The 16,172-nt window shown below is 42.2% G+C and overlaps 1 protein-coding gene across 2 annotated transcripts in view; it reads left to right on the forward strand.

Annotated features, from left to right (window-relative positions):
* The window catches only part of GRK4 (G protein-coupled receptor kinase 4), a 152,737-nt gene that overhangs the window by 81,617 nt on the left and 54,948 nt on the right, over positions 1 to 16,172 (forward strand). For both annotated transcript variants that reach the window (XM_069977350.1, XM_069977351.1), the window contains exon 3: positions 15,979 to 16,091. In XM_069977350.1, the coding sequence (XP_069833451.1) occupies positions 15,979 to 16,091 (113 nt within the window). The remainder of the gene's footprint in view (positions 1 to 15,978; positions 16,092 to 16,172) is intronic.

The following is a 16,172-nucleotide window of genomic DNA, read 5'->3' on the forward strand; positions in this document are numbered from 1 at the left end:
AATTGCACACTCGCCTGATGCGGTCATGCTACGAGCACGGCACTGCTGGGCGCAAGTAGATTTAGGCTTTTCACTGCCTTCCCAACTCTCCGGTCCCCTAAAGCAGACTGTGAATGAAGCAGGTAATACGAGTTGAGGTCCACAAGTAGCAAGGGTTCGGGTGCATAGGCGCTGGTACGGCAATCTGTAGTAGTACTGGTGCAGAGCGAATGATAGGAGTAGTAGTAGGTAGTTTAAAGTGACTCTATACCCACAATCTCCCCCCCCCCCCCCAAACCACTTCAGATAGCTGCTTTTATTCCAAGATCTGTCCTGGGGTCCGTTCAGTAGGTGTTGCAGTTATTGTCCTAAAAAACAACTTTTAAACTTGCAGCCCTGAGTCAAACAGCCGCGGTTTAGAATATCTGTGCCCTAACTTTGCACCACCCCTTCGTCCCTCCTCCCCACCCTCTCCATCATTATGAATGCCCCTAGAACATTTCTCCTGTCTGCACACTGCACAGGTGCCTTGACGATCCAGCCCATGTGCCGTGCTGACACAGTTATGAATAGTAGAAAATCTGCCTGGAGCATTCCTAATGATGAGGAGGGCAGGGAGGGTGTGCCAGCCTAATGCACACACAATCTAGGCCCCGGCCGTTGGGCACGGGGCTACAAGTTTAAAAGTTGTTTTTTTAGGACAATAACTGCATCACCTGCTGAACGGACCCCAGGACAGATCTTGGATTAAAAGCAGCTATCCAAAGGTACAAGTGGTTTGGGGGCAGATTGTGGGTACAGAGTCACTTTAAAATCATGTTTAATATGGACAACTCGTTTCTAGGTTAAACCTTTTTCAAAGAATATACATTAATCTGCTCAGCTCCTTCCGTTCTATGACATGATAGTGATAAAACAGATAGCATTGTCTTTGGGACAGGTTATAAGAGCTATAACTCCACTGTACGCCAGTTGTTGTCCTTCATGTTTTTCATCATTGTTACTACTACATAAAAAGAATTGCAAGCTATTAAAGTGTCACTGTCATTTAGCAAAACTTTAGGCATGGCACAGAGAGATGTAAGACGTTTTGATACACAGGCTCAGGTCTCCGTTGGTCTAATATCACCATTCGGCAAATGAAGTAACAGCAGTAGTTATGGATCATTGGTTCGAGCAACCAATGGTCTTAGAAGAACAACAACACATTTCGTACTGAACACCCAGTACTTTGTCAGGTCCATAAATAATCAGCAGGACCAAACTTTTGGCACGCAATGAATCGGACATTTAAAAAGTCTATAATACCTTTAAATAGCTTTACATGGATATGTATAAAATAATATTAATGTTTATTTATTTTATATTTTTATATTATATTATTAGAAAAGCCTATCGCACTACTGTATATAGCAAGGGCACCACTTGACCTCCGTTATGTGAATGGAAACTTTTTCCCGGTACATACGTCAGTTGGACACTAAAAAATGCAATGTTAAACTTCAATGAACTTATGGTTAGGAGCCAGGACTCGATGGGTTAGCGTTAAGTGTCACTGTTGTTTGGAAAAACTTTTGACATGTCAAAAGTTTTGATTGGTCTGGGTGTTCAGACCCGTACTGATCATGAGAAGACCATGGTCCTCTCCCCACTCGTTCTCGTGATCAGTACATGTTTGAACACACAGACCCGGACCGATCTAAACTTTAGACGTGTCAAAAGTTTTTCCAAACAGATACACTTTATATCAGTATTCGGGGTCTCGCTGCGAAGACTCCTATCAATCAGGAGAATGAGCAAAGAGAATTATGCAGTAGTGCGTTTTATTTCCCGGTTTGCATCCAGTGGCCTCATTATATGTCTATGGGACCACGGGACAGACATGAATGACCATGGAGTAGTGAAGCATGCTATGACCCAAATGTAGTCACAATCTGAATAGAAATGAATGGGGCTTGTGCCTCTCCGTGCAAAGATATGTCAGAGCCCTATTCTGAAAATTTTTCGATGTATATGTGTCTTGACGGCACGAATATGGTGTGAACTTACTCTAAGCCACCGTTTATGGTAGATGAAGGCAGACAGATTTATATAATGTAACACACTGTAAATGTTTTAATGGGATTTAAAGGGGTACTCCAGAGGAAAAAAATTCTAATCAACTAGTGTCAGAATGTTATATAGATTTGTAAATTACTTCTATAAAGAATAATCTCAAGTCTTCCAGTACTTATTAGCTGCTGTATGCCCTTCAGGACGTGGTGTATTCATTCCAGTCTAACACAGTGCTCGCTACTGCCACCTCTGTCCATGTCAGGAACTGTCCAGAGCGGTAGCAAATCCCCATAGAAAACCAGTCCTGCTCTGGACAGTTCCTGACATGGACAGAGGTGGCAGCAGCGTGCTTTATGTCAGACTGGAATGAATCCATCACTTCCTGCAGGACATACATCAGCTGATAAGTACTGGAAGACTTGAGATTTTTTAAATAGAAGTAATTTATCCTTTGTCTTGGTAAATCTTCCCATATTCAGGACCGTACGACAAGCTGGAACAAAGAATGCAGATAATGCTATAAAAATCACTGAATAAACAAGGCAATTGGATCTGCAGCCTCGTGCGTATGTTCAGACTGTGCGCTGTCTCCTCTGTCTCCTGTACCATGAGTGACATGAGAACTGGCAGCTTATAATAACAATGCAAGGGGAGAATTCATTCCCATGAGACACCATCCAGCTCTAAACAAACTTAAGCTGCTTTTATTTAACTGTAAGTAATATGAGGATTATTTTTACTTTTTTCCCCTTTAGTCTTCTGGTTGTGCGGTCTTTGTGAGTTGTTGTTTAAAAATTCTCGGCTTTCTATGTGTCAGTAAAAGATCTTTATAAACAAGGGAAACTAGATTGCTCATAAGTTCATAAAGTTTTCGGTAATAAAAAAACAAAACGTTCCACATAGTTTCCTCAATTGTGGATAGTTCTATGGGCCCAGCTACGTGGTCGTGGATTACGCCGTCCAAGGATTTTATTTTTCTCTACATTATAGTATATGAAAGATTTTTTTATTTTTTTTTCCCTGAACCTTTGAAACAGTCAGCTCCAGGATGAAAATGAAGTGTCAGCCATAATGTCTTGTAAGGTGATAAGTTCTTGTCCCTGTTTATAGTGATAATCATACAGCGTTTAAATACAATGCCACCCAGGTCACTTTTGTACTGTGCCAGCCACATGTGCCCTATGGACAGTGTAGCCATATGGTTCCTTTAAATGCCAGCTACTTAAAAGATAGACATGGATGCAGGAAGGTGCGAGAACATAAAAAACAAAGTTGGCTGTCATTTTTGGCTGTCACTGATTGGCTGTCATCCGGGTATGTGATGTTTCAGCTGGAGGAGCTGCAGAAGGCCGGCAATTGTCACTGAGACCAAGTAATGCCACTCAAGGGCACAAGGATAGGTAAGTATACTTTATTATGTTCCCGCACACCCCTGCCTTCCTGTCATTTATTCATTTCATGGGACTTTTCCTTCAAGTCTCCAACTGACTCCCCTCTGAGTCCATCCCAATGGTCCTTATATACAGTGCAGCAACATACCTATACCTATACCATATATTCTGGGCAACCTAACATCCCCTATATACTGTATGGTTGACTTTTACTACATGAGCTGACCAGCTGCGTCATTTCATATGACTTATTAGAATAAGCTGTCCTGTGTGTACATTATATTTGGCCTTTATGTTGCATATTTCCCTCCCTCTGAAGTGTGTGTGTTTACTCATGTACTGCTGTGAGGCTCGACCAGTCACTTGCCAGATGGTACTGTGTGACGCCACTACTGTGGTGGTTGGTCGAGATATAGCTCAGCCAGATGTTGTACTGTGGTGACGCCAGTGCCAGGTGGGCACACAGGTATGGAGGCACACCAGCTTTTAGTTTAGAGCGGCGAGCTATACCCTTTCCCCTGTGGTTGGTGACCTGCCGGGCTGTGAGAGGGTCCCTTGGGTGCGTATCACGGTGGTCCGGAGTGGAATTGTGACCCACCCGGACTATTGGTATCGCCACCCACAGAAAGGGGAGATGCAATTACTGTGTCGGTGTTTAAGTAATAATCGCTGAGCCCCATCACCATAAATAAAGTCCCCTTGTTTCAGGAATACTTGATAAAGTAGTATACTAGACTTGTAGCTTGACCATATACTTTGGGCTTGACTGACAAGACCTGTGCTGAGAGCTTGAGAGGTAGAATAGCCAAGCGGGCTTGGTTGCGTGCTGAGAAGTAGAGTGAGTACAGAGAAGCAGAGAGGAGGATGTCACAAGAGTCCCAACCCAAGCAGTAATGTGCTCTGCCGGAACTTCAGACGTAGAATACTTGTGCCCGTGTTTTGACTTCTTGTCTTTGCACCACTTATTGCCCCCCAGTGTCAGGTGACCCGTCCTATGAGGGTGACACAAGCCCCAGACCTAATTACCTGGGTTGAGCAGAGTGGTCAGAATTTTCTGGTTACACCCGTGCTGCAAGATAGAGCAAAGTTGCTAGAAGCCTACGTACTCTATCCAGATCAGTCCCTTGCTTCCGGATACTGTCCTGCACCTTTAGACTTGTCCTCGGCGTGGGCTGGGATGATCTCTGACTTTGTCTCCTCTGTGAGTGTTTAGCACTGCACAGTGTGTAGAAGTGCTGCTTTCAAGAAAAGAGTGTCCGTGCTTCCCACGTTTGTCTGTCCACTATCACACTCCAGACTAGACTACACTGGACTCAGCCTCTAACAGGGGACCTGGCATAAGCCAGGGCCCAACTTGACTGCTGTAAGCACCGTTCTGGCTTGTGTCCTCTCTGTACAGGAACCAGACTAAGACTGACTAAGTGTGTCACTACACTTCCTCTCCCCATGTGACAACTTCCTACAGGGTATGTAATATATGCTGTGAGTGGGTGAGAAGAGAGTGAAAAGAGGAAATAGAACAGAGATAGGTGAAAAAGAGAGAGCTCTCATTGGTGCACAAATTACAAACAAAAATAACCCCTTGAGTACTACAGCTGTGCAATTCTTAAACACACAATATACATACTAGCGACATCTAGTAGCAAAACTTAGGTTCTACTTCATTAACACTTTTTACTTATACTAGAGTACAGCCTTTTGCGAAGGGTGTACAAACTAGTAACACCCATGGTGGGACACCACATACTCCCCCCTCCAAGCTTTCTCCTTCTTCCACCCCCTTCCATAGACTTATACTGCTTGTTATGTGATCCTTGAAGTCATAACCAGTAAACAAAAGTAATTGGTGAGCTGATTTTTTAAAATGGTTGATAGTTAAGCAGGGAAAGGGAAGATTCTTTACAACAGGGGAAGCATTGTTTGTCTGATAAGATATATTACATAGTATCTTATTTTCACTTGTACTATTGATCTGCTCAATGTTTTTTTTTAAATGAAAGTGCCCATTTAAAATGTCAGGTGGCTGTCTGCAGTACCGTCACTTTGGAGGAAGCTTAGGAGGGGATGACTGACTGGCTTTCCTAGAAAGGGTCTGATGATGTAACTGTATTTATGATTACATCATCTGAGCTTCTCCAGGACTTTCTTCTCTGACTGGGCAATGTGTTCCACTGTTTGCCTTTACATTAATGTAATGTACATAGCAGCCTTCCAGAGGTGTATGCCAGGAGTCCCCTATACACTATATTTGCTATAAATATCTTGGGGCTCTCCAAGTGGTATACATGAGAATATAACAGCACCACACTCCAGTATCCACTCTTTTGCGCCATCCTTTAGATGCAATGAAAGTTTTGTGGAGTTGGTTCTCAGCAAATGTTTTATTTTAAATATTAGTTCAGACCTAAAAATCGTCATTGAAAATGCGTTCCGGTCGACCAGAATTCTGAGAAAACGGATGAGTGACAAACAATTGCAGTGTTTCTGGTAATGCAATCACACTTGCTCTGTGTAAATGGGAGCTCTTTGTTCGTACGAGGAGTATATTTACAGAATGATGTTCTTCCTATTTACTTTTACTGCACTTAATAACATTGCCGCTTTTTATGTTTTTTTTCCCTTTTCTTTTAAATGGGGATTTACGACCTATTTTCTTTATTTTAGAATTCTCATAATCTGCATGGTGACCGCACATTGACTCTTAGAACTTGCCGCTCCTCTTGCTGTATCTTTACATTTTGTTGTAAAATAAATACAGTATACCTAGCAATATTTACACACAATATATCCTGTGTAATCTGCAGCGCCATCACAGGGCAAATCAGGCATTACACAGTTCTTATTAAGATTAATGCTCTATCATTGCAAAGGGGCATGAGCAAATTTCTAATTTATGAACAAGCTATATGTGGCTCTAATATATATATATTTTTTTTAATGATGATTAGCACCTGATCCTCACTTGATTTGATTGACAGCTTTCTGTGGCCTGGAAGAAATAAGGGGTGGTGGCCCTGTCAGACCACACCCCTTAATGCACATGCTTTGTAGTTATAATTTAACTTGCTACTATACTGTGTAATGGAGCCTTCCCTTGGCGCTTGATACCATTGCACAGTAATTCTCAATGTCTGTGTTGGTACTAGGCAGTGGTGTAGCTACCATGGAGGCAGACCACGCAGCTGGTATGGAGCCCTTGCTGCACGATAATCGAGCCGTGTGATACGCACAGTAAACGAGCGCCAATTTAGCAGATCGACGCTCGTTTACAATAGGGAATGGGACGTCTTTATGGCCCTAAGACTAAGCTGCAATTCCAACAAAAACAGAAAAAAAAAATGGTGCAGCAAGTGTCAGAACTCACCGCATATACTCCCACCATCGTACACACAAGAAAAACCTTGGACTTTAAAGCGTAACTGTCATGTATTTTTTTTTTATTGCAGAAATCAGTAGTATAAGCGATTTTAAGAAACTCTGTAATAGGTTTTATCAGCCAAAAAAGCCTCCTTCTGTACTCAAGAAGCAATCTCCCAGCCTCCCCCCCTGACTTCTTATCTGTGCATTATCAGGCAAACACGTCTTCATTACACAGAAGCCAGTGAAGACTGGCTCTGCTCTCCATTCTATCCTTATGGAGGGGGGAGGGGCCGAGGGACATGAGGGAGCAGGAAGAGGTGACATGAAGGTCAGCTGTTTGTAGACTGTCTGGGCACCTAAAACGCTAAATTCAGGTGTCAGAAAGGTCAGTGCTTATCTATGAACTTACTGAGAGAAGATTGCAGGGTGTTGTGCTTTGCCGGACTGCTCCGTGCTCAGTCACTCCTAACAGCCCCTCCCCTCTCCATAGCCACATAATGGAGACAGAAATCCTGCTTCATCTGAAGTGAGGGGGGAGGCTGGGAGATTGCTTTTTCAGTACAGAAGGAAACTCTTTTGGTACATAAAACCTATTACAGAGTTTCTTCAAATCGCTTGTACTATAGATATTTAATGTTTTCAGAAAAATGACCCTGAAATGACAGTTACGCTTTAAGTCTACAAACTGGGCATACAGTATTAGGGACCATCTCTCTGAGGTCCACCTTAACGTGGTGAGATGGTACATAAATGTTTGATCAAATGGTTTGGTAAAATCCTTATTAAAAAATAAATAAACAGGTTTTTATAGTGTGTTTGCTGGAGGGAGTCTATTTTGTGAAGTTGCAGGTTGCTGGCTCTCTTTGTGCTTTTTAAGCTACAATACCAGACTGTTAGACAAACTTAAAGGGGTTTTCCGCCCCAAGATTATTTTTGCATTAATAAGTTACCCACCCATAGCTTTCCATCTTTTCAATATCAATTTATTATGGATTCTGCACAGTTTTGCTGTTATCTAGATGCATTCACCCCCATTAAACGCATAGAATCATCAAAACTCAGTCCGTTCCAACACTGCTCCCTGCTCCTGGCCCCCACCCTCCGTGTCGGGATCACATGTCCTCCGTCTCTTCAAAGCCTTTTCTGGCCAGCGCCATGTTGGATATAGATCGGCTTTTTAAAAAAACTTGGAACTATGGAACGGAAGCAGCTAGAAAAACAGGAGATGGCTCAAAATACTCTGGTGGATTTGGTGAGTAAGATCAGTTAGGTTTGTGAGCATTTTATTTATTTTATTAGCTCAAGGGGGGAAAACCCCTTTAACACTATCTCGACGAACATCAGACCTTTTATACTGACCCTGGACAACCCCTTAAAAAGGAAGATGAAAAATAAGTGTCCAAAGGTTCTTTCATATCGCCAGAAGTCATGCATAGTGTTTATAATGTGAGACCATAGCAAATAATGTACATTATATGAGTCATTTTGTACTTTTGAAGCTGATGATATTCCTGTTATTATACTGCATTATGTGCTGCATCGAGTTAAATAGCATTATGTAAAAGATTATTTTATTACACATGCATTTTCCTTAGATGATATAATACACCGGTATATGTTGTTTGCATTTCAACTAATTTTGGCTTTTGTACTCAGGATAATAAAAGGGGTAGGAGACTTTCCTCTATGTTGTAGCTGAGATGATTTATTTTGCGCAGTCTGGGGTTTCTCTTTAGAGTTCACTTGAGGTTCATGACGTCACTTTCATTCCAGATTTTTTGCTTAGATTTTATATATATATATATATATATATATATATATATATATATATATATATATATATATATATATATATATTTCACTGATATATTTGCTAACCCTTAAAGGCATTGCTTAGGTTATAGTCTACAAGTGAATATGACATATGGTGTGGCGTCTATAGCCCAGCAAGTATCATGCTTGTGTCCTATTGGCTGAGTGTTTTTCTCATGCCTGGTGTTAAATATGGCTAGAGAGTACATCAGCTTAAGGCCGTATTCCACGGCCCGACTCTGAGGAGCAAACGAGCGCTGTGAGCTATTCCACGCGGCTGCAGCGAGTCCGGAGAGGGCCACGTGGAGCTGCCCAGGTAATCGCTGATCGTCCAGGCAGCCCATAGGATATAGCGGCGGTCTGCTGCAGCAGCAGATCGTTGCTATATAAGTCATTTGTCTTTCAACATGTTGAAAGACAAACGACTTCAACGATCAGCCGATATGAACGATGTCTGCTGATCGTTGCCTCCTATTCCACAGGACAATTATCGTCTGATAATCGTTCCCTGGAATAGGGCCTTTATTCTGCATGGTATTGTATCTGTGCACGGGTATTGGTATATTGATTACCATGTCCAGATACTTTTATTATAATTAGTAGGCAGACTAGTCACGTAGAAAGCATTAGTATATTTATTAAAGGGACACTAGGCTATACTGAAGGATTGGTGTAACACAGGAAGGGACACCAAAACAAAAATCCTTGTTTTATACACTATCCCCTTAACCCTTTGAGGACCAGGCTCAAAATGACGCAGTGAACCGCGCAAATTTAGATTTTTGTTTTAGTTTTTTCCTCCTTCCCTTCTAAGGGCTCTAGCATTTTCAGTTTTCTATCTACAAGCCCATGGCTTGTTTGTTACAGGAATAGTTGTACTGTGTACGGCGTCTTTCATTCTACCATAACATGTATGATGGAGCCCCAAAATTATTATTTATGAAGATATAAATCAGTGAAATCGTAAAAAAGAATGCAATATGGTAACTTTTGGGGGGTTCCTGTGTCTACGTTATGCACTATATGGTAAAAGCGACATGATACTATTACTCTATAGGTCAGTCCGAACACAACCATATGCAGGTTTAGGCTGGGTTCACACTACGTATATTTCAGTCAGTATTGTGGTCCTCATATTGCAACCAAAACCAGGAGTGGATTAAAAACACAAAGGATCTGATCACACAATGTTGACATTGAGTGGATGGCCGCCATATAATGGCAAATATTTGCGGTTATTTTAAAACAACGGCTGTTATATTGAAATAATGGCCGTTATTTACTGTTATATGGCGGCCATCCACTCAATTTCACCATTGTGTGGACAGATCCTTTCTGTGTTTTTAATCCACTCCTGGTTTTGGTTGCAATATGAGGACCACAAAACTGACTGAAATATATGTAGTGTGAACCCAGCCTTACACAGCTTCTCTAATGATATATATATATATATATATATATATATATATATATATATATATATATATATATATATATATATATATATATATATTGTGATGCTTATAACTGTTTTAGTTTTTCCCCCTACGGGGCTGTATGGTGTATGGGGTGTAATTATTTCCGCCATGATCTCTAGTTTTTATTAATTCCATATTTGTGAAGATCGGACATTTTGATCACTTTTTATAAATTTTATATATATATATATATATATATATATATATATATATATATATATATATATATATATAGTAACATAAAATCGGTAATCCGCGCACTTTTTTCCCTCTCTTTTCGTCTACGCTGTTTGCGATGACGCTTGTTATATTTTAATAGATCGGACAATTACGCACGCTACAGTATATTATATGTTTTATTTATTTATATGTTTTATTTATATAATGGGAAAGGGGAGGAAATTTAAGCTTTTATTGGGGGAGGGGCTTTGGGGTAGTGTAATAATTAATTTTTACTTTTTTTATTTACACATTTTAAGTCCCTTTGGGGGACTTTTACATTCATTTATTACATTATTCCCACTGATCATTGCTTATGCCATAGGCATAGCATTGATCAGTGTGATGGGCGACCTGCTCATTGGGCCTGCCTGTGCAGGCTCAGTGAGCAGATCGCCGATCGGACCGCACAGAGGCAGGTGAGAGACCTCCAACAGTCCGTTACAATGATTGGGACCCCCGCAGTCACACTGCGGGGGTCCTGATCGGTAAGTGACAGGGGACTCCCCCTGTCACTTACACTTCAACGCTGCCATCATGCTGCGATGGCGGCGTTCAAGGGGTTAACAACATCACTGCAGCCTGTCATTAACAGTGAGGGCTGGGCTGCTCACTGCAGCCACCCCCACCTGCTATGGAGCGCACTTCGTAGCAAAGGACGTGCCTGTACGCTAAGGGTTGTCTGGGCACAGACTTCCAGGGCATACCGGTACGTCCTTAGTCGTCTAGGGGTTAAGGGGGTACTACAACAAAATGTTTATTTGAAATCAACTGGTGTTACAGTTGTACAGATTTGTAATTTACTTCTATTTAAGAATCTCAAGTATTCCAGCACTTATCAGCTGCTGTATGTCCTACAGGAAGTGGTGTATTCTTTCCAGTCTGACACAGTGCTCTCTGCTGCCACCTCTGTCCATGTCAGGAACTGTCCAAAGCAGGAGAGGTTTTCTATGGGGATTTGCTACTGCTCTGGACAGTTCCTGACACGGATAGATATGGCAACAGAGAGCACTGTGTCAGACTGGAAAGAATACACAATTCCCTGCAGGACATACAGAAACTGAGAAGTACTAGAAGACACACGATTTTTAAATAAAGGTAAAGTAGGAATCTATATAACTTTCTGACTGATTTGAAAGATTTTTGTGACTGTGGTACCCCTTTAAGGCTGTGTACCCATGGTTTGCAGGGGTTGGTTAGCTGAGTACAGTATCGCTTCAACCCTTTTTTTTTTTTTTCTCGGAATGTCCACCGAATCTATGCAGGGGAAGAGGACGCACATGCTCAGTAGCCTCCAGCAGTCTAGGTTCTGTTGCATACTGGTGGCACATTGCTGCCATTGTATACTGGTGGCACATTGCTGCCATTGTATCGGCCAGCAGAAGCTTTTTCTCCCATACTCTGCCACATTAGGTGAACGTTCTGAAAATAAATCTAAATGCGTGTATATCAGCAATAGCCAAACACAGGAGCACTTTTCTTAAATTATTCCCTGTTTTTCCAAGATCTATCGAAGAATGTAACGTTTAATCACAAGACTAACCTTTTAAATGCTATGAAGCCGTACATAACACCCTTTGAAAGCAGCCGTTGTCTATTGAGGGTGATGGTCGTCATCCTCATTACACCACTTGTAATTGTGTGTGTTCTTTGATATGACACAGAGACTCCTCTGTATCCCTGCTCACATTATGTGGTACGACTTGCTAAGTGGAAGCACTGTGCCCATCTATGTTCAGTTTTACTATCGCACCAACACAATTATAATTTTACGACTGAGTTTAGTAAATGTTGGTTTGGTGATTAGTCCCTGTGGTTTGCCGTAGAATGCCGTCCTCCCATCTGACCGTGTTGTCTCCGCGTGCTCTCAGATGACTAATGAAACACTTTACATTAATTTGGAGTGGACATGTTTTCACAGCTATCCCGCCAGACCCAAAGGTTTATTCTGTTGATTCAGGCTTCTGCCCTAATTATATCCAAGCCTGCCAAATATACACACCGTGTGTGCGTTCCGTAACCTCCGGTTATACAATGGACTAAGGGGTATTGAACTGAGTCAATAGCTCTCAACCAGCTTGTGTTGATGACTTCCATAACAGTTCAGGAACTCTTTCCACTCGCACCCTGCCTCTGAACGGGTGAACTTTAAACATTAACTCGTTTTATTTGTGATGACCTCCAAAAAGCACTTGAAAACTGAAGAGGTTTACAATGACTGGTTTGTATGGGTCCATCTACATGGCAAGCAAATAATGCAGCTGCTGTATACAGTATATAGGATATTGCCAGTAGTAGTGTCTGTAGCCAGACACTACAAGGAAAATGAACTTTTGGATGGTTGGCAACCATATAACATATGACCTGGTCGAGTATGACAGCCGTATCCCCCCTCTCACCTGATGGGCGGGTGGGGGGGCCTCCTCTCACGCCTGATTTAATATGATTTATGCCTGCTTGCAATATCATGTGACTGTCATGTGTCATATGACTGAACATCTCAGTGGGAGGCAGGGCGAATGCTTCTGCTCTGTCGGCAATGCTCTCACTTACCGCAAGAGTACGACACACAAGTGCTATCTCGGAATAGGAGGACGGTTTATCCAGGAAGGTGACTTCACAACACAAAATGGTGGACCGGCTGGAACGGAGCTGGTCCGTGGCGCAAGTTATACACTTCTGGCGGTCAGAGCTGCACAGAAAGTGAGCCAACAAGCCAGATTATATAATTCAATGCTTTTGCAATGTTGTATAGGTTTTGGTTCTGGGTGTCTCGGTTAAATATAATGTTTGGCCGGTGTACCCCTTTAAACGTGCCTTCAAAAGTTCATCTTTTCATTCAGTTTATAAGACTCCCTAAATTACTCATCCCCACCATCACCATTCCCCTATCCTCTATTCCTCAAGCACTGAGACCTACAGTATTTATACATTAGATGGCCACAGGTTCATCCATCTTTACTTACACAATTCAATTAATAAAATATGGCCAGACCATTGTAGAAATGAAGCACCTTAAAGGAGGTCAGCAGGGGCAGGGGGGAAATTGGTTACAAGTACTAACTTACCTCTCCTGTGCCCATGGTAAATGGCGGGACTAGCCGCGGGAACCCCACCGGAAGTCATTTTCTCCCGACAAGTGATGACATCATGACTCCCGGCTGCTGCTCAGCCAATCAGTGACTAGAGCAGCGTCCCGACCCATTCACTGATTGGATGAGTGGCCAGTCCATCAGCCGGGTCATGGCGTGTTCACTCTGGAGATCCCACAGCCCGGGGGGGGGGGGGGTCCTGCGGCCGTTCCTGTCACTCACTGTGGGCATTAGAAGATGTAAGTTAGTACTTGAAATTAAGGATGGTCCGAACCTGCCGAGGTTCCGGTTCATATGAACCCGAACGCTCGGCATCAGATTCCCGCTGTCTGGCCGCTCCGTGCAGCGGGTGGATACAGCGGGAGGACCGCCTGGAAAACTTGGATACAGCCTATGGTTATGGCTGTATCCCAGTTTTCCAGGCGGTCCTCCCTCTCCATGGAGCGGGCAGACAGCGGGAATCATTGCCGAGAGTACGGGTTCGTACGAAGCCGAACCCCTGCAGGTTCGGACCATCCTTACTTGAAATCAATATTCCGCTGCCGGATTTTATAATCCACCGGACTTCTCCTTTAACCCTCTCACTTTGTGTCCAACTCTTTCCTCATAGATTATAAGCTCTTGCGAGCAGGGACCTCACTTTGACTTGATAGATAACTGAATCCTTGCAATGTCTGATTTATTATTATTATTATTATTATTATTATTATTATTATTATTATTATTATTTGCTGTGGAAGTATTTAGCTCACAGATGATTGCCAACATCCTAGCAACCTGTCAGCTGATAAGTATTAGATCGGTAGAGCTTTCATTTTCTATATGTTTACATGTACTGACATCACTCAGAGATCTTAAGTCTTAAATTGCGCAGCTTTCTATTATACACTGATAAGGAAAGCTGAAAATCCCTTTAAGATCCAGATGATTGAACGTGTCTGTTTAATGTAGTTGTTCTCCTAAATCTAAATAACTTAGTGCGATTATCTCACAGCGGAGACCCCATCCCTGATACTTTCTTCCACCTCCAAGATCCTTTGTGACAAATCTGAACCAGATGATAGAAGCTATAAATGATAGCACAATGGATGTTATTCTTCCCATTAATGGCTCCATTGTACGGCTACAGTAAGGTGGGGCAGATCCGTGCGGTGATGGGGTCGCCAGATTACAAACGTAAATCCGGACACATGATATACAGATGCGGCTGGACTCTGTTATAAACCGTGTATGTGAACGCTCCTCGGCTGTATTATAACATCTGCTCACCCAGAATGCTCTTGGCTTGTTTGCCGCATGTGTTCTTTACTTTGTTTTTGGTTTCAAAGGTTTATAAGTAAATACTATTAATATATTACCTCCATCTATGTTAGACTACAGCCGGCAAAACTAGCAGGTGCCACACGGTTTGGCACCGGAAGTGAAATTTAGGATGATCAAACTTTTTCCTCTAGTAGAAATCTTCTCACATGTACTCTTCTGTATAGTATTAGATGTTAAAACTTCTAAAGTATATGGTAGCCGGCAGAAGGATTTCAGCTTTCCCGCAAGTTATTAGTAGCTGGTGATATACTAGGCCGTGCATACATTCCTCCCCGTCTGCGGTAATGAATGGCTTCCTCATACCTGAGAATCTCATACCAGACGACATATTAATATTCATAAGACCTTTCTCTATTTCTGATTTAAATGCGTCCGGATCCTTCTTTCCATTGAGATGTGGATAGCGCTCACTGCTGGAGTCCTGGACACCCCAGACTGCATGCAGCTATCTGACCGCTAAATATTCCCAGATTAGAACACTGACACAGACCTGTCTGCTGCTAATTCCATAGACTCTACAAGTCATCTTAAAGTGAACCCATTCTTGTAAATGGAATGCCACGCAGAACAAAAATACATTAGTTCTCATGGATAATATACATTCGTCTTATTCCCCCCCCCCCCCCTTCAACCATTTTAACACATTGGTTCTTGCTTTCCTTGAAACAATGGGGGAGATTTATCAAACATGGTGTAAAGTGAAACAACCCCTTTAAGGCTAGGGCTACATCTATCTGTATAACCCAACCAGACCACTGCTTTTACAGTAGAGTGGTGGTCTGTACCCTTTACAATGAGCTGTCAACAATTAGAGGAAGAGAGCAGCATATCGGGAGATGAAAATAAATTAGCGACATGAACATACGTGCAAAAATATTTAACTAGACACAGAAACAATAGTTACACTCATCATGCAGTTGTACAAAACCTTGCACTGTGGCCCAGGCCTAACACTACTGCGCCTAAAATAATCATTTTTTAAATAATTTTCTATCCTATTAGTGGTGCTGACATCCAAGCCTTCTCTTCAGTGGAGATTTGCTTGTATGAATTTCCTCCATGCTGGATCTAATGCAAATGATGCTTCTATAAATAAGTTGTGTGTGTGACTCAGTAAGCCGGCCATTAGGTATATAGCATATAACTGAAAGAGTAAATGTCACCCCCCAATGTTATGGGGACCCCACTGAGCGCTGTGAAGCAATGTATTTCCTTCTTGGGGTCCTACAGTGGTGTAACCTTTAATTTTTTTTTTTTATTCTCCACCAGAAAGAGACTACAGCAGTGTGTGTGAGAAGCAGCCGATCGGAAGACTCCTCTTCAGACAGTTCTGTGACACCCGGCCGGAGCTGAAGAGATGTATTGAGTTCCTAGATGCTGTGGTATGGATTTTTTTCACATTTATCAGTTCTTTACTTTACACCTTTGGGGCGGGGACGGGGTCTTTTCTTTTCCCTCCCATG

The sequence above is a fragment of the Dendropsophus ebraccatus genome, chromosome 7, assembly GCF_027789765.1.
Source record: "Dendropsophus ebraccatus isolate aDenEbr1 chromosome 7, aDenEbr1.pat, whole genome shotgun sequence".
Classification (NCBI taxonomy): Eukaryota; Metazoa; Chordata; class Amphibia; order Anura; family Hylidae; genus Dendropsophus; species Dendropsophus ebraccatus.